The sequence below is a fragment of the Oncorhynchus kisutch genome, linkage group LG4 (assembly GCF_002021735.2).
Source record: "Oncorhynchus kisutch isolate 150728-3 linkage group LG4, Okis_V2, whole genome shotgun sequence".
Classification (NCBI taxonomy): domain Eukaryota; kingdom Metazoa; phylum Chordata; class Actinopteri; order Salmoniformes; family Salmonidae; genus Oncorhynchus; species Oncorhynchus kisutch.
Genome location: NC_034177.2, coordinates 7,661,191 through 7,683,830, shown reverse-complemented (window position 1 = coordinate 7,683,830; position 22,640 = coordinate 7,661,191). Strand labels below are relative to the sequence as shown.

At 44.0% G+C, this 22,640-nt stretch overlaps 2 protein-coding genes across 2 annotated transcripts in view; one reads left to right on the top strand and one right to left on the bottom strand.

The window, feature by feature from the left end:
- The window catches only part of LOC109889016 (calmodulin-regulated spectrin-associated protein 2), a 109,430-nt gene extending 98,265 nt beyond the window's left edge, over positions 1 to 11,165 (bottom strand). Inside the window, exon 1 of the mRNA XM_020480158.2 lies at positions 10,449 to 11,165. Coding sequence (XP_020335747.2) covers positions 10,449 to 10,590 — 142 coding nt within the window. The 5' untranslated portion in view covers positions 10,591 to 11,165. The remainder of the gene's footprint in view (positions 1 to 10,448) is intronic.
- A 1,697-nt stretch (positions 11,166 to 12,862) lies between these two features.
- Positions 12,863 to 21,912, top strand: ddx59 (DEAD (Asp-Glu-Ala-Asp) box polypeptide 59). Its single transcript, XM_020480159.2, has 8 exons — positions 12,863 to 12,971; positions 13,302 to 14,221; positions 16,568 to 16,753; positions 18,094 to 18,183; positions 18,461 to 18,712; positions 20,300 to 20,452; positions 21,210 to 21,338; positions 21,571 to 21,912. Exons 2-8 carry the CDS (start codon positions 13,319 to 13,321, stop codon positions 21,835 to 21,837), a joined length of 1,980 nt encoding a protein of 659 aa, XP_020335748.1. The 5' UTR covers positions 12,863 to 12,971; positions 13,302 to 13,318; the 3' UTR covers positions 21,838 to 21,912.
- Positions 21,913 to 22,640: the final 728 nt, after the last annotated feature.

Sequence of the window (22,640 nt, the reverse complement as noted above, 5' to 3'; positions counted from 1 at the left end):
AAAAACAGAGAAGAAGAACATCTATCTCATCAAAAACAGAAGAACAACATCTATCTCATCAAAAACAGAGAAGAACATCTCTCTCATCAAAAACAGAGAAGAACATCTCTCTCATCAAAAACAGAGAAGAACATCTCTCTCATCAAAAACAGAGAAGAAGAACATCTATCTCATCAAAAACAGAGAAGAAGAACATCTCTCTCATCAAAAACAGAGAAGAAGAACATCTATCTCATTAAAAACAGAGAAGAAGAACATCTATCATCAAAAACAGAGAAGAAGAACATCTCTCTCATCAAAAACAAAGAACATCTCTCTCATCAAAAACAGAAGAACATCTCTCTCATCAAAAACAGAGAAGAAGATCTCTCTCATCAAAAACAGAGAAGAAGAACATCTATCTCATCAAAAACAGAGAAGAAGAACATCTATATCATCAAAAACAGAGAAGAAGGACATCCATCTCATCAAAAACAGAGAAGAACATCTATATCATCAAAAACAGAGAAGGACATCCATCTCATCAAAAACAGAGAAGAAGAACATCTATCATCAAAAACAGAGAAGAAGAACATCTCTCATCAAAAACAGAGAAGAAGAACATCTCATCATTCCAGTTACATCATAGGGGTTATTCATATGGACAACACATATTTATAGTTTATTTTTAAAGTGTTCAATGGTAAAAGTCCCAAACATACACTGTTTACTGTTTTGTATTGCTATTGGGTTTGGTTCAATGGTAAGTATCACTAATCCCACTACATATAGCAATGTTTTCTAAACATTTGAATGAAAAACATACAATGCATTATAAAATTTTACTATTTTATTCATTTATTTATTATCACAACATTTTAGTCACTAGCCCATTTCTCCATCAAAGTTTGGAGCTTGTAGGAAAAGTCTTCATATGAGAATTGTGCAGATAGCACGCTCAGACAGCTGCCATTTGTTGGACTCTTCAAGGAGTTGGGTTGAAGCACAAGGTTACCAAGTGAAGGACAAACTGAATTGCTTTCATTGAGGACATTTGAGTGTCGCAGCGGTCTAAGGCACTGCGTCTCCATGCAAGAGGCGTCACTACAGTCCCTGGTTCGTATCCAGGCTCTATCACATCCGGCTGTGATTGGGAATCCCATAGAGCGGCACAGAATTGGCCGCCCAGTGTCGTCCGTGTTTGGCCGGGGTTGGCCGTCATTGGCCCAGCGTCGTCCGTGTTTGGCCGGGGTTGGCCGTCATTGGCCCAGCATCGTCCGTGTTTGGCCGGGGTTGGCCCAGCGTCGTCCGTGTTTGGCCGGGGTCGGCCGTCATTGGCCCAGCGTCGTCCGTCATTGGCCGGGGTCGGCCGTCATTGGCCGGGGTCGGCCGTCATTGGCCCAGTGTCGTCTGTGTTTGGCCGGGGTCGGCCGTCATTGTAAATAAGAATTTGTTCTTAACTGACTTGCCTAGTTAAATAAAAATGATTTTTTTTAAAGGACTGGATTGACCACTTAATTGAGCCCACCATTTATTTTCATCATGAGCAAAAGATATTGGTTTTCTAACCAAAGTTGCAAAGAAGGAACTGATCGTCCAAATCGAATGTTAGGTACTATATTTGTGGTAGATTAAAGAATCCTATAAATAAATACAAAATGGCCAATTTGGGTGTAATCCATTAGCTTGATTTCTCAGAGATGAAATTATATTTCAACAAAATAATGCTTCTGGAATACAAATCTTTTATCTTGTTTCTACCTACAGAGACAACTTCAAAACAATCTGATATGGTGAGTGTTGAAATCCTCTTGTGAGTTTTGAGATGGAATGACTCCGTGGTTATATTTGGGGCAACTCCTTGGCCTACGCCTTGAGAAGAAGCAAACTGACCAACAGAGAACCAGTGGTGGAAAAAGTACCCAATTCTCATACTTGATTAAAAATGGAAAATATACCTTAAAAGAAAATGACTCAAGTTAAAAGTGAAAGTCACCCAGTAAAATACTACTTGAGAAAAAGTCTAAAAGTATTTGGTTTTTAAATATATTTAAGTATCCAAAGTAAATGTATAAATAGTTTCAAAATTCCAATTATATTAACCCAGCACGATTATTATATATATATATATATATATATATATTTAATTTACGGATAGCCAGGGGCACACTTCAACAGTCAGACATAATTTACAAATTAAGCATGTGTGTTTAGTGAGTCTGCCAGATCAGGGCAATAGGATGACCAGGGATGTTCTCTTGATAAGTGTGTGAATTAGACATTTTCCCGTCCTGCTAAGCATTGAACATGTAACGAGTACTTTTGGGTGTCAGGGAAAATGCAAGGACTAAAAAGTACATCATTTTCTTTAGGAAGGTAATGGAGTAAAAGTAGTCAAAAATATAAATAGTAAATATACAAATATCCCCAAAAACTACTTTAGTACTTTAAATCATTTTTACTTAAGTGCTTTACACCACTGCAGAGGATCAATCGGGGGGGTGGACGCGGCTCCCAGAGGATCAATCGGGGGGGTGGACGCGGCTCCCAGAGGATCAATCGGAGGGGTGGACGCGGCTCCCAGAGGATCAATCGGAGGGGTGGACGCGGCTCCCAGAGGATCAATCGGAGGGGTGGACGCGGCTCCCAGAGGATCAATCGGAGGGGTGGACGCGGCTCCCAGAGGATCAATCGGAGGGGTGGACGCGGCTCCCAGAGGATCAATCGGAGGGGTGGACGCGGCTCCCAGAGGATCAATCGGAGGGGTGGACGCGGCTCCCAGAGGATCAATCGGAGGGGTGGACGCGGCTCCCAGAGGATCAATCGGAGGGGTGGACGCGGTTCCCAGAGGATCAATCGGAGGGGTGGACGCGGTTCCCAGAGGATCAATCGGAGGGGTGGGCGCGGCTCCCAGAGGATCAATCGGAGCGGTGGGCGCGGCTCCCAGAGGATCAATCGGAGGGGTGGGCGCGGCTCCCAGAGGATCAATCGGAGGGGTGGGCGCGGCTCCCAGAGGATCAATCGGAGGGGTGGGCGCGGCTCCCAGAGGATCAATCGGAGGGGTGGGCGCGGCTCCCAGAGGATCAATCGGAGGGGTGGGCGCGGCTCCCAGAGGATCAATCGGAGGGGTGGGCGCGGCTCCCAGAGGATCAATCGGAGGGGTGGGCGCGGCTCCCAGAGGATCAATCGGAGGGGTGGGCGCGGCTCCCAGAGGATCAATCGGAGGGGTGGGCGCGGCTCCCAGAGGATCAATCGGAGGGGTGGGCGCGGCTCCCAGAGGATCAATCGGAGGGGTGGACGCGGCTCCCAGAGGATCAATCGGAGGGGTGGACGCGGCTCCCAGAGGATCAATCGGAGGGGTGGACGCGGCTCCCAGAGGATCAATCGGAGGGGTGGACGCGGCTCCCAGAGGATCAATCGGAGGGGTGGACGCGGCTCCCAGAGGATCAATCGGAGGGGTGGACGCGGCTCCCAGAGGATCAATCGGAGGGGTGGACGCGGCTCCCAGAGGATCAATCGGAGGGGTGGACGCGGCTCCCAGAGGATCAATCGGAGGGGTGGACGCGGCTCCCAGAGGATCAATCGGAGGGGTGGACGCGGCTCCCAGAGGATCAATCGGAGGGGTGGACGCGGCTCCCAGAGGATCAATCGGAGGGGTGGACGCGGCTCCCAGAGGATCAATCGGAGGGGTGGACGCGGCTCCCAGAGGATCAATCGGAGGGGTGGACGCGGCTCCCAGAGGATCAATCGGAGGGGTGGACGCGGCTCCCAGAGGATCAATCGGAGGGGTGGACGCGGCTCCCAGAGGCGAGGACAGTAAATAAAGGTTAGGGGTGGGGCTAGAGTCCTTTGAGGCGATGACACCATAATGCCCACCTCGATCAAATAATCTACATTGACAAGGGATAGCCTACTCCTCTCTCACTGGACCTCACCTAGTAGCATTCACAAAGGGAAAAAAACAGAACTCCCTACTGTTCAATAGATCACTTTATGTAAGTCTCTGACCTCTCCTACCTCGAGTCTCCTACCTCGAGTCTCTGACCTCTCCTACCTCAAGTCTCTAACCTCTCCTACCTCAAGTCTCTAACCTCTCCTACCTCAAGTCTCTAACCTCTCCTACCTCAAGTCTCTAACCTCTCCTACCTCAAGTCTCTAACCTCTCCTACCTCAAGTCTCTAACCTCTCCTACCTCAAGTCTCTAACCTCTCCTACCTCAAGTCTCTAACCTCTCCTACCTCAAGTCTCTAACCTCTCCTACCTCAAGTCTCTAACCTCAAGTGCTGAGCAGAACTGCATTATATGTTCCACACAAGTTACCATAGCAATCCGACGTGCTTCTACACCTGCATTGCTTGCTGTTTGGGGTTTTAGGCTGGGTTTCTGTACAGCACTTTGAGATATCAGCTGATGTACGAAGGGCTATATAAATACATTTGATTTGATTTGACAACACCGAAATCTGATATATTCCAGATTCATTATCTGTGTGTGTGTGTGTGTGTGTGTGTGTGTGTGTGTGTGTGTGTGTGTGTGTGTATATATATATATATATATATATATATATGTGTGTACTCTCAAACTCTGCTTAATTGCTTATGTGCCTGAAAGTATTCTGAGCGGTAGCAGTGTACGCTGGGATCTGAAGACCAGATCTGCCTCTCTACCTTTGGGAACATGAGACAGTATTTTTGGAATCATCCCATTTCATTCAGACCCAATTGAAAATACGGTACACGGAGGGATCTGGTTAGAAGCTCATGTATTTTCCAATATTACAGAGCAACAAAACCTAAAATCGTCTCACTGGCAACTGCAGTAGAATATTCTGTCTCTCCGAGGCCCGAATCCAACTGCATCACCCTTGGTCAAGGGGCCAATTGTATCAAGTGTCTCAAAGTAGGAGTGCTGATTCAGGGTCAGATGTAACTTTTAGATGACAACGAATCAAATAACAAGGATAAAGGGGACTTAATTATTCTGTCACTGGAGGTGCTTGATACATATAGCCCCCAATCAAATTAGTGAAATTAATTCAATGAGATGTTCCACTCAAAAAAACAAAACAGAAAAGGGTTGTACTCGTACCCGAGTGTTCTCGGGTACGAGGATATATTTGACTGTTCTACTATGCTACAGTGTGTAGATCTGTGTCGGTCTTTATGAATAAGAGCTAAGACAAGATGATCTGTTCAGTTAGTCAAAGGAATACAAAACAGATGTCTTGTCGAGGTTGTGCTAGATTCAAAGCGCAGTTGTTTTTAGGAGTGCTTATGCCACGTGCAATTTATTTATTTATTTCCACCCCGGGGGTGGACTCAGCCGCGGGCTGAGTGTTGTCAGAGTGGCTGGTCGAGGGGTCGGAACATAGTTATGCTAATTTGTACACTGCAAATTGACCACAAGCTGGTCAAGGAATTAGATAGTATTTGAAAATAACACCATTTCGTACCTAGATTATGTGAAGTTTTATTTGTGGGGATGTTTTTGGGGGCTGAATTTATGATGATTTAAAAAAAACTTTTTTGTTGTTGTACTAAACACTTCGGTCCCCAAAAACGACTTGTAGGCCGGTTTTGGCCCGTGGGCCGCCTGTTCCCGACCCATGTTATACCCTAATACACCCCAGTAAAACAAGCTCTCCTATTGGTTCCTGTATCTAATAGTCAACGTAGGGCATTAAAAACACAAGCACAACAGAGGGCAAATTAAATACGACCAGGTCACGTACTCACAAAGAAACTAAGTGAAGGAGTACTGATACAGGATCAGTTTTTCCCTTTTAGAGCATAATGAATACACCTTATAAAAGGACAGAGGGGACCTGATCCTGGACCAAGGCTACTTTGAGATGCTATTGGAATACGGACGCAGCTTTTCATGACAACAGTTGGGAGTTTGAATGGGATTGATTTACAGGCAGTTACTCTCTGAATCGTATGCTTGTGTATTAGATGTGTGTCAGAATTGATGTAACTTTCTCGTCCATTTATTGTTCTTATTCATACTGTCAGTGGTCCCGTGTTGCTCCGTTGGTAAGGCACGGTGCTTGGAACTCCAGGGCTGTTGGTTCGACTCCCACAGGGGACCGGTGGGATAAGAGCATCTTTTTAAAATGACCAACAAAAAAAATTTAAAACGTAAAAATGTCTGTGAGACAAAGGACAAAATTGTGTTAAATGTTGCATTCAGAAAGTATTCAGACCCCTTGACCTTTTCCACAGTTTGTTACGTTACAGCTTTATTCTTTCTCATCAATCTATACACAATAACAAAGCAAAAACAGGTTTAGATTTTTTTTGTGCAAATTTATAATAACTAAAAACTGAAATATGACATTTACATAAGTATTCAGACCCTTTACTCAGTACTTTGTTGAAGCACCTTTGGCAGCATGATGCTACAAGTTTGGGACACCTGTATTTGGGGAGTTTCTCCCATTCTTCTCTGGAGATCCTCTCAAGCTCTGTCAGGTTGGATGGGGAGCGTCGCTGCACATGTATTTTTTAGGTCTCTAAAGAGATGTTAGATCGGCTTCAAGTCCGGGCTCTGGCTGGACCTCAAGGACATTGAGACTTGTCCCGAAGCCACTCTTGCGTTGTCTTTGCTGTGTGCTTAGGGTTGTTGTCCTGTTGGAAGGTGAACCTTCGCCACAGTCTGAGGTCCCGAGTGCTCTGGAGCAGGTTTTCATCAAGGATCTCTTTTTACTTTGCTTCGTCCATCTTTCCTCCGATCCTGACTAGTCTCCCAGTCCCTGCCGTTGAAAAAAATATCCCCACAGCATGACAATGCCACCACCATGCTTTCCCTTAGGGATGGTGCCAGGTTTCCTCAAGACGTGACGCTTGGCAGTCAGGCCAAATAGTTCAATCTTGATTTAAATCAGACCAGAGAATCTTGTTTCTCCTGGTCTGAGAGTCCTTTAGGTGTATTTTAGAAAATCGGGCTGTCATGTGCCTTTCATTGAGGGCCGGCTTCCGTCTGGCAACTCTACCATAAAGGCCTAATTGGTGGAGTGCTGCAGAGATGGTTCTCCCATCTCCACAGAGAAACTCTCGTGCTCTGTCAGAGTGATCATTATGTTCTTGGTCACCTCCCTGACCAAAGCCCTTCTCCCCCGATTGCTCAGTTTGGCCTGATGGCCAGCTCTAGGAAGAGTCATGGTGGTTCCAAACTTCTTCCATTTAAGAACGATGGAGTCCACTGTGTTCTTTGGAACCTTCAATGCTGCAGACATTTTTTGGTAACCTTCCCCAGATCTGTGCCTCGACACAATTCCTTCAACCTCATGGCTTTGTTTTTGCACTGACATGCACTGTCAACTGTGGGACCTTATATAGACAGGTGTGTGCCTTTCTAAATCATGCCCAATCAATTGAATTTACCACAGATGGACTCCAATCAAATTGTAGAAACATCTCAAGGATGATCAATGGAAACAGGATGCACCTGAGCTCAATTTCTAGTCTCATAGCAAAGGGTCTGAATACTTACATAAATAAGATATTTCTGTTTTGCAAACATTTCTAAAAACCCGTTTTCCCTTTGTCATTATGGGGTATTTTGTGTAGATTGATGAGGAAAAAAATAATTGAAATCAATTTTAGAATAAGGCTGTAAACGTAACAAAATGTGGAAAAAGTCATGGGGTCTGAATACTTTGCAAATGCACTGTATCTTTACAACTTCTAACATCTTATCAAAAGTTATGTTAGTGAACAATGGTTATTGTATCTAGTCCAACTATTAAAGTCTCATATCAGACATTAGCTTTGTATCTGAGGAGACATGTAGACCCCCCCATACATCTCCTTACATTTGGCACATTCACCTTCTTTTTTTTTTTGTACCTTTATTTAACTAGGCAAGTCAGTTAAGAACAAATTCTTAATTACAATGACTGCCTAGGAACAGTGGGTTAACTGCCTGTTCAGGGGCAGAACGACAGATTTTTGTCAACTCAGGGATTTGATCTGGCAACCTTTTGATTACTAGTCCAACCTTCTAACCACTAGGCTACCCCCCACCCACCCCACCCCCCCCTGGTGCAAATACTACATACATAAATAAATGAACCAAAATAACAGTATTAGCATACATATTTGACTGGCTATTTCAAAAGCACAATGAGGACATGAAACATAATTAATTGTCTTGCATCAGTGAGCGGATGGTGTAGTGGGAAAGGGGGATACCTAGTCAGTTGTACAACTGAATGCATTCAACTGAAATGTGTCTATCGCATTTAACCCAAACCCTCTGAATCAGGGAGGTGCGGGGGGGGGGGCTGCCTTAAAATCGACATCCACATCTGGGGAATAGAGGGTTAACTGCCTTGCTCATGGGCACAACGACCTTGTCAGCTCGGGGATTTGATCCAGCAACTTTTCGGTTACTGGCCCAACGCTCTAACCACTAGGCCACCTGCCGCCCCCCTCTAACCACTAGGCCACCTGCCGCCCCCCTCTAACCACCTGCCGCCCCCCTCTAACCACTAGGCCACCTGCCGCCCCCCTCTAACCACTAGGCCACCTGCCGCCCTCCTCTAACCACTAGGCCACCTGCCGCCCCCCTCTAACCACTAGGCCACCTGCCGCCCCCCTCTAACCACTAGGCCACCTGCCGCCCCCCTCTAACCACTAGGCCACCTGCCGCCCCCCCTCTAACCACTAGGCCACCTGCCGCCCCCCTCTCTAGGTTTCTTCCTAGGTATTGGCCTTTCTAGGGAGTTTTTCCTAGCCACCGTGCTTCTCCACCTGCATTGCTTGCTGTTTGGGGTTTTAGGCTGGGTTTCTGTACAGCACTTTGAGATATCAGCTGATGTACGAAGGGCTATATAAATAAATTTGATTTGATTTGATTTGATTTAACCACTAGGCCACCTGCCGCCCCCCTCTAACCACTAGGCCACCTGCCGCCCCCCTCTAACCACTAGGCTACCTGCCGCCCCAACTACTATGTTCCCTTCTGTAAAGCAAATCTCTGCATCTGCTCTATGGCCTTTAACAAACAGTAGGCTTGAGTACACGGAGTAGGTTATACAACACAATCATCCTTCAGGCAAACTGCTGGCTATTACCAAACTCTAAGGTTTAAAACAGATCAAAGAAGAGAGTATAAGATGTGAAGTACTTTCTCCCAGAACGTGTGCTGTTTGAACTGCTTTCAAAAGGTCACATATTGTCCCGTGACTATGAGGCTTTTAGCAATACTGCATGTCTTGGAATGAAACTCAAGGTGCAGTAATTAAAATGTATCGAAAAGACCCCTAGAGCCAGATTCCCAGGCACAGATTAGACTAAAATGCTCTTTCAGTGGAGAATCTCGATTGAACATGCTTTTTAGCCCAGGTCTACTATCAATCTGTATCCGGGGAAACCAGACCCACACAAGTACCTCTTGACCAGCTTCAAGCTACATTCCACATCATTGAGCTGGGCCTTGCTTCACAGATGAGTCATGAGATCTCTAATCTGGTCATCAGTGACCATTGGGACTCAATGCAGTTTAGAGCAATGGGGTGAGGTGGAAAACAATTGGATTGTGACAATTCACATCTTATATATATATATATATATATATAAATAATGGCCTGTACACCCCCCTACAAAGTGACAAAAGGTTTGTGTTCAGACTCAAATGTATATCCAAATGAATTTATATTACCACCACATAAAACTGTTGTCTTTGTTGAAGTACCTAAATGGCTAACCAAACACAACTGTTACTGCTCTGCTATTTGTTACTACGGTAGACTCAAATGTGACTCTCGTGACTAATACTGTAACTAGGTCTACTGTAGATATAGCCACCAATGTGAACCCGAGTATCAACATTATCTTTACTGTTAGACATAATAATAATAATATGAGTCACATGCTCTTACTATAGAGGCTTACTGATAACCATGGTAACACCTATAACCATTTGATTGCGAAAGTAGGATGGCATCAACAGCCATCTAGATCTGATATTATGGTGTGGGTGGTGTCATACTCAAGAGGCATAGCTCTCAAGCAGGATACATTCACAATCTCTGGCACCGTTTCACTTCACACCCTCATGTTTATAGCCCACTGCCAATGAACGGAACTGAACTAGATAAGAATTGATCACGCAGCTGTTCTGGTTCTTAATTAGCAGAGGTCTATTTGAGAATGATGCCTGCTTGTTTTGGATGGATGCTTCTCTCAGGGATTGTAAATACAGTGGTTTTACAGTATATATATATATATATACATACATACATACATACACACACACACACAACATACACATCAATTGCACTTTAAAAATGCATATCTTGTTAGCTTGAATGATGTGGTGTGTGTTATTTGTATAGCTGAGCTATAATATTGCAATGGGGAAAACAGCCACATTGCTGACAAATATGTTTGAAAACCAAATAGATGTAATTATTGACAAACTAAATGAAACAATGCAATTTATAAAAACAGAACACCACCTACCTGTCCCAAATGCTTTGGCCACCAGCCACGTGAGGCTACAGTAGATTTTTGCTCGAGAACAATCATAGTGACCGGAAGACTTTATTGCGGGAACAATAAAGGTATTTTTAATTTCCCTGGCGTCCGTCACTTCACCCATCATAACACCCTGAAGTGTCAACAGCCTTCGGCAAACACAATGGTTACTAACTATGTCGCAATAGAAGTCGATGACATCCCACCACAAAGGATTTGAATGCACTACACGTTACTTGATTTGCAAGCCTTCAATTGCCTATGTAAATGTACAATTCGTTGGAGCAGACATGGAGGGTAGACTGCAAACCGTCCGTATGGTATTGTCTAACTCCTTTGAGTCAAAATGAATAGTGCAATTAGCGACTCTGCCTGTATTTTTCAGCCATTCTGCTGCTACCTGGGTTGTAATCATTAGTCCAAACAGAGTTTCTATTGGAGAAATTCAGGTAGGTCCCTCCCCGTTTCGTTCCGTTGGCTTACTTTTAAGAAAAGTTTTGCAACAGAATCGGCGTAATGAATACGCCCCAGTTTAAATGGGGTTCGCCTAATAGCTGTCAACCTATTTCAGAAGAATCTCACTGAGGAAGGCGCATATTTTCTTCATATAGAGAGACAAAACATTCCGATTCCCATTCAAGTCTTTGTTTTCAAACACAAGTTGGTTCCCCTCTGCTTTCCTCGCTTGTTGCGGTTCTCCTGCAGCACTGTGGCTAAGAAAGGGCTGCGCTATTGCGCGTGCGCGTACCACCCAGCCACTTCTGCACAACATCAAAAGAGGCCATCATGCTTTTACTACAGTTAGAAATTGGACAGAATCTACGCATACATAGCTTGATTTGTTTGGATAAAATGCTTATGTTCTGTAAAATGCATCCCAGGATAGATACACATTCTAACTAACCAATGAAATAGATTAGCCTGTCGAGTTTGGGACTATATGGTTCTATCTGCAAAAAGATGATTCTGAGATCTGGGCTTTAAAGTTCCAAACCCTCATTGATTTGGTGTCAGCTATTTTTTATATGTTATTATTTTGAACTTAACAACATGACTTGGGGGTATTTAGAGTCATATGTAGTTAGAGAACATTGGACAGAACACGGATATATCAGTAACTAAGTTTGAACATAAATTCAGATACAACCTTGATGAATTTGCTTAATAATTTGTTGTGGTTCAGCCTTGTATTGTCAGTTGCAAGTATTTACATGATATATAATGCATCATTCCTTTATTATGTGGATTTGTAGTCCTAAGGCAGAACAGTTGAAACTGGAGCAGCAGCACGGCCAGGTGGGCTGGGGACAGCAAGGAGTCATCAGGCCAGGTAGTCCTGAGGCATGGTCCTAGGGCTCAGGTCCTCTGAGAGAGAGAAAGAAAGAGAGAATTAGAGAGAGCATACTGAAATTCACACAGGACACCGGATAAGACAGGAGAAATATTCCAGATATAACAGACTGACCCCCCGACACATAAACTACTGCAGCATAAATACTGGAGGCTGAAACAGGAGGGGTCGGGAGACACTGTGGCCCCATCCGATGATACCCCCGGACAGGGCCAAACAGGCAGGATATAACCCCAACCACTTTGCCAAAGCACAACCCCATACCACTAGAGGGATATCTTCAACCACCAACTTACCATCCTGAGACAAGGCCAAGTATAGCCCACAAAGATCTCCGCCACGGCACAAACCTGACAGGAAGATCACTTCAGTGACTCAACCCACTCAAGTGACGCACCCCTTTCCAGGGACAGCATGGAAGAGCACCAGTAAGCCAGTGACTCAGCCCCTGTAATAGGGTTAGAGACAGAGAATCCCAGTGGAGAGAGGGGAACCAGCCAGGCAGAGACAGCAAGGGCGGTTCATTGCTCCAGTGCCTTTCCATTCACCTTCACACTCCTGGGCCAGACTACACTTAATCATAGGAACTACTGAAGAGATGAGTCTTCAATAAAGACTTAAAGGTTGAGACTGAGTCTGTGTCTCTCATATGGATAGGCAGACCATTCCATAAAAATGTAGCTCTATAGGAGAAACCCCTGCCTCCAGTTGTTTGCTTAGAAATTCTAGAGACAGTAAGGAGGCCTGCATCTTGTGACCGTAGCGTATGTGTAGGTCTGTACGGCAGGACCAAATCAGAAAGATAGGTAGGAGCAAGCTCATGTAATGCTTTGTAGGTTAGCATTAGACCCTTGGAATCAGCCCTTGCCTTAACAGGAAGTAAGTGTAGAGAGGCTAGCACTGGAATAATATGATCAACAAAAACTATTTAATTCGATTTTAAAAATATACTAATCCAGATGCAGATTTTTTTTTTTACATTTGCGTGGATTAATGTACAATTTCCCTTCTCCCAATGGATATTTTTTATTTTTTTGTAAATGTTTGCACCCCCGTTCGGTTGGTGGCGAAAACACACCTTTTGCGTGTAGTTCGCCATAAAACCCAAAGAAGAAGAAAAAGACTAGAGACGTCATCAACATGAGTCTGCTTTCTGAGTGAGTTGACGTTGGATTAGATGCTTTATGCTCGCTAGCAGCTAGCTTCAGTTTGGGGTGTTTACGTCGATATCTTTGTGTTTTTCATCAGCAATTAATAATTAGTTTTGTGTGTTTACTTGCGTCGTTTTGATCTATAAATCGCAATGTAATTGCGCCAAAACCTGGTGTTGTTTTGTATCGCTAGCTGGCTAGGTTACTAGCGTTTGCTAGCTGATGCCCACTCATCCGTGTACAGGTGGCATTATCACTGAGATAGTCTTTGATTAACGTTAAACATCGTGTATATCGTATTCGTAACCGTCTGTCACACCCATTCATGCTCTTTAGGATAATACTTTGGAAACATGTTTATGCCAAGAGCACTGAAGGTGAAGAGACCAACAGACAACACAAGTCAGGTGCTTAAGAAGAAGTGCAAGGTGAGCCAGGAGGGAGAAAAGGAAGGCAGCGATGGCACAGGACAACCCCCCAACCACAGCCTAAAGACTTCCACTACAGCTCCCTATGAGAGTGTAGAGACAGACATGAACGCTGAGACACAGGTGAAGCCTGATGACCAGGACACACACCTTCCAACCCTGGAGCAGGGTACATGGAGTCCTGTACAAGCACCAGAGGACCAACAGTCCTCAGAGTCTGAGTCCAGCACCGAGGAAAGCGAAGAAGAGGAGCCTGTAAAATCCTTCAGAAAGAGCCAGAGATGGCCCGAACCGGGGGAGCCCGTCTGCGTCATGTGTGCTCGCTTCGGGGAGTACATCTGCGACAGCACTGACAATGATGTGTGCAGCCTAGAGTGCAAGGCCAGTCACCTGGCTAAAATGGGCATGGGCACAGGGGAAGATGCCTTTAACCGAGATGACACAGAGGAGAAGAGGACTTCACAATGTGGACAGCCAGCCGTTGACAGAGCTGGCGATACTGTTGAGGATGTATACAAGGACTATTCCTACAAGGAAGATGCATTTATCTCTGGGTTGACAGAGGAACAAGTGCAGCGAGTAAAGCAGGAGCTGGGCATTGTGACAGAGGGCAGGGAGGTGGGCAGGCCCATCATAGAGTTTGAGCAATGTAACCTTCCCTCAACTCTCAGTGCCAACCTGAAGAAGGCAGGGTATGAGGCGCCCACCCCTGTTCAGATGCAGATGGTGCCTGTTGGCTTGGCTGGCAGGGACGTGATTGCCAGTGCTGACACGGGTTCTGGGAAGACGGTGGCCTTTCTGCTGCCAGTGGTAGTGTGTGCTTTGAAGGTATAGTGAAATACAGTTTTTGTGGCTGGCTTGATTATTACACTGTTTTATCACACTGAACTGAACTATGCTGGGTCTGAAAGTGTTTTTCTTTTCACGTGGACCTTTTCAGCAACTTTGGTGGATGCATACCTACAGTTGAAGTCGGAAGTTTATATACACTTAGGTTGGAGTCATAAAAACTCGTTTTTCAACCACTCCACACATTGTTGTTAACAAACTATAGTTTTGGCAAGTTGGTTAGGACATCTACTTTGTGCATGACACAAGTCATTTTTCCAACAATTGTTTACCGACAGATTATTTCACTTATCATTCACTGTATCACAATTCCAGTGGGTCAGAAGTTTACATACGCTAAGTTGACTGTGCCTTTAAACAGCTTGGAAAATTCCAGAAAATGATGTCATGGCTTTAGAAGCTTCTGATAGGCTAATTGACATCAATTGGAGGTGTACCTGTGGATGTATTTCAAGGCCTACTTTCAAACTCAGTGCCTCTTTGCTTGACATCATGGGAAAATCTAAAGAGATCAGCCAAGACTTCAGAAAAAATTGTAGACCTCCACAAGTCTGGTTCATCCTTGAGACCAATTTCCAAAAGCCTGAAGATATCACGTTCAACTGTACAAACAATAGTACGCAAGTATAAACAACAACATCTCAACCATGAAGCACGGGGGTGGCAGCATCATGTTGTGGAGGTGCTTTGCTGCAGGAGGGACTGGTGCACCTCACAAAATAAATAGCATCATGAGGAGGGAAAATTATGTGGATATATTGAAGCAACATCAAGACATCAGTCAGGAAGTGAAAGCTTGGTCGCAAATGGGTCTTCCAAATGGACAATGACCCCAAGCATACTTCCAAAGTTGTGGCAAAATGGCTTAAGGACAACAAAGTCAAGGTATTGGAGTGGCCATCACAAAGCCCTGACCTCAATCCCATAAATTTGTGGGCAGAACTGAAAAAGTGTGTGTGAGCAAGGAGGCCTACATACCTGACTCAGTTACACCAGCTCTGTCATTAGGAATGGGCCAAAATTCACCCAACTTATTGTGGGAAGGTTGTGGAAGGCTACCAGAAACGTTTGACCCAAGTTAAACAATTTAAAGACGATGATAACAAATACTAATTGAGTGTATGTAAACTTCTGACCCACTGGGAATGTGATGAAATAAATAAATCGTTCTCTCTACTATTATTCTGACATTTCACATTCTTAAAATAAAGTGTTGATCCTAACTGACCGAAGACAGAATTTCTACTAGGAGATAATGTCAGAAATGGTGTAAAACTGAGTTTAAATGTATTTGGCTAAGGTGTATGTAAACTTACGACTTCAACTGTACCTAGTACAGCTTTGTACAGGCTCGGCTTGGTTGTGGTGTGAAAAGCTCATTAGTGTTTATCTTTCATGATACTTTTTTGGTTTCATGGTTGTGAAAAATACTGAAATGATTTTTCTCATAATATTGAGTAACAAAGGAGGAACTTTTTAAAGTTGAAAAAAAAAGAGAGAGAGAATATCAAGGTTTGTCAGAACGGACTCTATAACATAACAAGTATCAAGGTTTGTCAGAACGGACTATAACCAATATCAAGGTTTGTCAGAACGGACTCTATAACATAACAAGTATCAAGGTTTGTCAGAACGGACTATAACCAATATCAAGGTTTGTCAGAACGGACTCTATAACATAACAAGTATCAAGGTTTGTCAGAACGGACTATAACCAATATCAAGGTTTGTCAGAACGGACTCTATAACATAACAAGTATCAAGGTTTGTCAGAACGGACTATAACCAATATCAAGGTTTGTCAGAACGGACTCTATAACATAACAAGTATCAAGGTTTGTCAGAACGGACTATAACCAATATCAAGGTTTGTCACAAAGGACAAATATCAACCTCACTGTGTTTCAACCTCACTGTTGGCACCGTTTTCAGCTAGAAGTACCTCGGCTAAACGTTGAAAATCCAGCACCGCTGTTAAACCCAATTTTGAACCGGTCTCTCACTGGCGACTCCTTGAAGCAACAGCGATGAGTAATTCATATGCACAGGCCTGTTTTATGTTCTGTAGCTTAGCTACCCCTTACGGAGGCTAACCCTTACGGAGGCTAACCCTTACGGAGGCTAACCCTTACGGAGGCTAACCCTTACGGAGCCTAACCCTTACGGAGCCTAACCCTTACGGAGCCTAACCCTTACGGAGCCTAACTCTAGGGTTGTTTCCAGAAATGAAAACTAAAAAGTGTGGAAGTTACTTGAAATTTGCTACCCTTAGACCAAAAAGCTATTTATTGTTAATAAATATTGTCTTGATTCCTCCCCAATCAGAGGCTAGTGGAGGGTGGTCTCGGTGGTCCGGCAGCTCTCATCCTGACCCCCACCAGGGAGCTGGCCATTCAGATCGAGAGGCAGACTAAGGAGCTGGTGATGGGCCTACCTAACATGAGGACTGGCCTGCTGGTGGGAGGCATGCCCCTGCCCCCGCAGCTCCACCGCCTCAAGAGCACCATCAAGGTACAACGTTACCTCAACGTTTCTCATGATGCTGTACAATAGTGTACAACGTTACCTCAACGTTTCTTATGACGCTGTACAATAGTGTACAACGTTACCTCAACGTTTCTCATGATGCTGTACAATAGTGTACAACGTTACCCATGAGGCTGTATAATAGTGTACAACGTTACCCATGAGGCTGTATAATAGTGTACAACGTTACCTCAACGTTTCTTATAATGCTGTATAATAGTGTACAACGTTTCTCATGATGCTGTACATTAGTCTACAATTGTTACGTCAATGTTTCAAAGAGAGTACTGGACAGTATTAGGTCAATGTTTTACCAGACATTTTCTACATGATGTCAATATTAAATTCCCATAACCTTGCAATGAAGGCCCTCCATAGCTTAGCTACAATTTCAAATGACAGGCTATACTATTTTTATTTTTTATTTTTTCCTTTATTTAACCAGGCAAGTCAGTTAAGAACAAATTCTTATTTTCAATGACGGCCTGGGAACAGTGGGTTAACTGCCTATTCAAGGGCAGAACGACAGATTGTCAGCTCGGGGGTTTGAACTCACAACCTTCCGGTTACTAGTCCAACGCTCTAACCACTAGGCTACCCTGCCGCCCTATGCAGATAGCCATGAGAAGGGACGACTACAGCCATTAAACAACGGATGCAAATAGACTTCTTTCTATGTGCAAAGTAGAGTTACCACTTGCCTTAAGAAACATTACGTTTATTTATTTAATTAATACAGTTTGATTAACCAAACTGTATTTGCTTTTCTCTGAAGTGCCCTCTAGATAATAATCGCCTCCTGAAGTGCCCTCTAGATAATAATCGCCTCCTTAAGTGCCCTCTAGATAATAATCGCCTCCTTAAGTGCCCTCTAGATAATAATCGCCTCCTTAAGTGCCCTCTAGATAATAATTGCCTCCTTAAGTGCCCTCTAGATAATAATCGCCTCCTTAAGTGCCCTCTAGATAATAATCGCCTCCTTAAGTGCCCTCTAGATAATAATCGCCTCCTTAAGTGCCCTCTAGATAATAATCGCCTCCTTAAGTGCCCTCTAGATAATAATCGCCTCCTTAAGTGCCCTCTAGATAATAATCGCCTCCTTAAGTGCCCTCTAGATAATAATCGCCTCCTTAAGTGCCCTCTAGATAATAATCGCCTCCTTAAGTGCCCTCTAGATAATAATCGCCTCCTTAAGTGCCCTCTAGATAATAATCGCCTCCTTAAGTGCCCTCTAGATAATAATCGCCTCCTTAAGTGCCCTCTAGATAATAATCGCCTCCTTAATTGCCCTCTAGATAATAATCGCCAACTTACCTGCCTTCTAGATAATAATTGCTACCCCAGGACGACTGCTGGAGATCCTGAAACAGAAGGCAGTGCAGCTGGATGGAGTGAGGGTTGTGGTGGTTGACGAGGTAAATATGTCTTCTCATAGCATTAATGAAGAACACTATTGTGCCGTCATTTTGAAATGATTTAAAAGGACACTTCCCTTTTGTTTAACGAAAGACCGTGCAAATTAATCAACATTTCAGTATTCACATCGATGTAAATGTACCAGAGTTGGCAAAAGAGCATATTTTTGTAGATTGACTTAATTGAAATGGGATTGACCTCCATCCCGTGTACCAGTAATACTATTTCGACATTGTTCAGCAGAATGAAAAATCATTTGTCCTCTTATGAGTGCAGGCAGACACCATGCTGAAGATGGGCTTTCAGCAGCAGATCCTGAAGGTTCTGGAGAACATCCCGGAGGAGCACCAGACCCTGCTAACATCTGCCACCATCCCCAAGGGCACAGAGCAGCTGGCAGCCCGACTGACCCAGGACCCGGTACGTATCGCCATCGGGGACAGGAACCAGCCCTGCGCCGACATCCGGCAGATAGTCCTCTGGGTGGAGGAGCCCTCCAAGAAGAAGAAGCTCTTTGAGATTTTAAATGTAGGTGATTTTTCAATAGCTTTTCTTCAGTCTCCTGGGTTGTGTTCATTAGGCAGCAAACGGAAGAAAACAGACTGAAACAGGGAGTTCTTGTTTTCTGTTGTAAAATGATTTAAAATGTTATCCGTTGAGTGGCCTCATGAACACGACCCAGGTGTAAATGACATTTTAATTGTTAATTTGGGAATTTTAATGACAGGTTACTGGCATTTTCTGTATAGTGTCATAAAGCATATGCTCTCAGCAATGAGTGTTATTAAAGACCTGCTCTGAAACTTTGGCAACTACTATGTATTTTTTAAACCTCCCTCTTTGGGCTGGATGTGTCAATGTGTAATCCCTAGTTTGAAAGCAACTGTTTTTCTTGAATCTGTGCTGTGCCATTTACCTTACATTTTCCCCCCATGTGGGCCAGCCCCCTAGCAAATTGAGTTCTAGCCAATGAGCTTCCGTCTCTCTGCATTTGAGTTGACAGCTAGCAAGGCTCACACACAGCATAGTGAGAAAGAGCAATGACGTGGTGCACATATCGGCATGTGATGTAGTACGCAATTTTCTGCAACCACTTTTAGCTTGTGAGTGCTACTGGCTAAAAAATTCTACAAAAGTACTAGAGAATCTCTTAACTCTGTCAAAAGTGGGAATTCCTGCAGTATCCTGAAGACTCCCACTGGACGATATTAAGACAGCTGCCCCCCTCTCCAGAGGAAATGGGTGGGACCTCAGCCATGGCTTTGCTCCAGGAAACTGAGAAACGGTTCATACCATTTATATAAGGTAGGGGAGTGGGAAGAGGCTGTGCTTTCACAGACCCGTTGGCGAAATGGCATTAGATCTGCTTAGATCAGTGTTACCATCCAGGGGGATGTTGACTTGTACTCCTATATTTGACCTGCAACCCACAGTCTATTTTCCAACAATTTAAATAAACTTGTTTTCTTCTATACTGAACAAAAATATAAACCCAATATGTGCTGAAATAAAAAATTACAGAAAATGTTTATTGCGCACAAAAAGCTTACCTCTAAAAGTTTCTGCACAAATTTGTTTACTTCCGTGTTAGTGAGCATTTCTCCTTTGCCAAGATAATCCATCCACCCGACAGCTGTGTCATATGAAGAACCTGATTAAACAGCATGGTCAATACACAGGTGCACCTTGTGCTGGGGGACAATAAAAGGTCACTCTAAAATGTGCAGTTTTGTCACGCAACACAATACCACACATGTCTCAAGTTTTAAGGGAGCGTGCGATTTCATGCTGACTGCAGGAGAGCTGTTGCCAAAGAATTAAACGGTTTGTCGAGATCGGTGTGGAAGAACCTGACCACAGCCCCATCGAACACCTTTGGGATGAATTGGAACGTCAACTGCGAGCCAGGCCTAATCGCCCAACATCAGAGCCCAACCTCACTAATGCTCTTGTGGCTGAATGGAAGCAAGTCCCTGCAGCAATGTTCCAACGTCTAGTGGAAAGTAGAGTGGAGGGTGTTATAACAGCAAATAGGGGACCAACTCCATATTATGAGATGTTCAATGTAATGTATTGTATTTCCTCATTACCTGTGTGTTTGTTTTGCCCACCCAGGACGGAAAGCTGTACCAGCCTCCGGTGGTTGTGTTTGTGGACTGTAAACTTGGGGCGGACCTACTGTGTGAGGCCGTGAAGAAGATCATGGGCCTCAACACGGTGGCCATTCACTCAGACAAGACCCAGTGGGAACGCAACCGCATCCTCAAGGTGAGGCCTGTGGCAGCCAGCTATTTCTTTGTTCATTAGCACCAAACGGAATATGACAGACTGGAACAAGGAAAGGGAATGCCAGGACTTGTCCAATAAGAAACACTCATTTTCATTTACAGATTTAAAACATTAAGAAATGTTGTAATTTGCGTCGTACCCTCGAGGTATATTCAGTGGAATGTTTAAAGGGTTTCCTGGGTACTGACCATCAGTGGCAGGCACCATCAGTCCAGTAACAAAAAGACAGCAAATTATTTAAATTTCTCCTCATTCATCTGTGCCAATACAACAAATGATCTATTACCAGTGTGATCATATACCCACAATTTTTGTTTGTTTGTTTATATCATTTTACAATGGTCTGAGAAGAACATTGTCAGGGCATTTCAAGTATAGACAATTTTCAATGATACTGTATTAGGCCTATAGCTTACTGCACAAACCTCATGGTTACAGAACTTTTTTTTTTAATAGCCTAATGTTGAATAGGTTTTTACGTCTGAGCGGTAGATCTCATTTTGACTCAGTGGTCTCGACTCAAAAGTTTGCACCAGGATCAGTTTATCCTTTTTAAATATCATAATGAATCGGATTACATGGATAAGACCTGATCTTAGATCAGTGCTCCTACTCTGAGATTCTTTATGAATACGGGCCCAGGTCTGGCTATTATGGCTCAAACAGAAAAGCTAGTCACAGGCAGTGTACTTCCATAAAGAGTATTCAACCGTTAAGCTGTTTTGTACCTCCTCAGGGTCTACTCGAAGGGGACTTTGAAGTGGTGGTCAGCACTGGCGTACTGGGCAGAGGGCTCGATCTGGTCAATGTCAAACTGGTGGTCAACTTTGACATGCCGACCAACATGGATGAGTATGTTCATCAGGTGGGTCAATTTGCTATTGTTGTGAATGGGGAAAATCTGGTGTGCTTTTGTCATATAAAATCAATGTCTGAGACAATACCTTCTTGCATCTTGGGGTGAGCATCTGGCACAGAATCTTTTCTGTATAGTATTGTCTACAAATGGATGAAAGTGTGTGTGTGGGGGGGTTAGCTACTCAGGTGTCATTGCAAATGGTTCTGTCCAGTGTGACTTTTACACTCCTGCCTCCCAGGTGGGCAGAGCAGGCAGACTGGGCCACCGGGGCACGGCCATCACCTTTGTCAACAACGACAACAAGCGTCTGTTCCTGGAGGTGGTGAACCGGGTGAAGCCCACAGGTTCCCAGCTTCCCCCCCAGCTTCTCAACTCCCCCCACCTCCATGAGCAGCAGAGGAGGGACAAACAGAAAGCCAAGCAAAGGGGGGAGGATGACATCATGGTCACCAAGAACAACCTCCTCAGCATCATCCGGAAACACAACAGGAGCTCAAAGAGATAGACAGATTATGCTACTTTGTGTTTGTGTGTATATCTGGGTAATTTGTCAATTTTGAATAAATTTATATGAACTTGATTGAGTTGTAATTTCGAGTTGACAATTTTATATAGTTGTGCATTTTGGAAATACTGCCATCTACTTGTCAAACACGGGCACGGCATGTTTGGGATTTTTTGCTGTGGATGGAAACGTAAATTCTGTCTAGAAAATAGCAAATCGCTGATCGGGGTTTGAAATCGACGCGGCGAAGACAACCACGACAGTGAAACGGTAAAACAAACACAACTGAGTTGAATCTCCTGTCTTGATGAGGTAGTTGGCATATATTGAATGCCCAAATTATATTTTAAGTAAACTGATCCGATTATCATTCTCAGCTTTGTAATGTGTGTTTTTAGACAGCTAACCTAACGTCGCCAACTAACCTAAGAGTTAGTTGCCTAATAGTTCCTGTTTCATTACATGTCCGAATTATCCCGTTAACTTTAAACTTTTTGCAGGGGAAGATGTGCAATTTTAATAAACGTGTCTACGGATAACGTTGGAAACATTTAATTGACGAAGGATTTGTATATTTTTTTTAACAGTACCATGTACTTTATACTCGATACCAAAGGAAAAAGCACATAATGTCTTGACACCAAGGGACCCTGACGCCCGAAAATCTTCAAAGATCAGCGTTGAAGTTCCACGAGAAAATATAAAATACGAGATCATTGGATAAAACCCAGTAGTTAAACACGACCTGTCTTATCTCTGGCCTGTCACCCTCTCTTGCCCTTCAGAGGAGGGAAAACGACAAG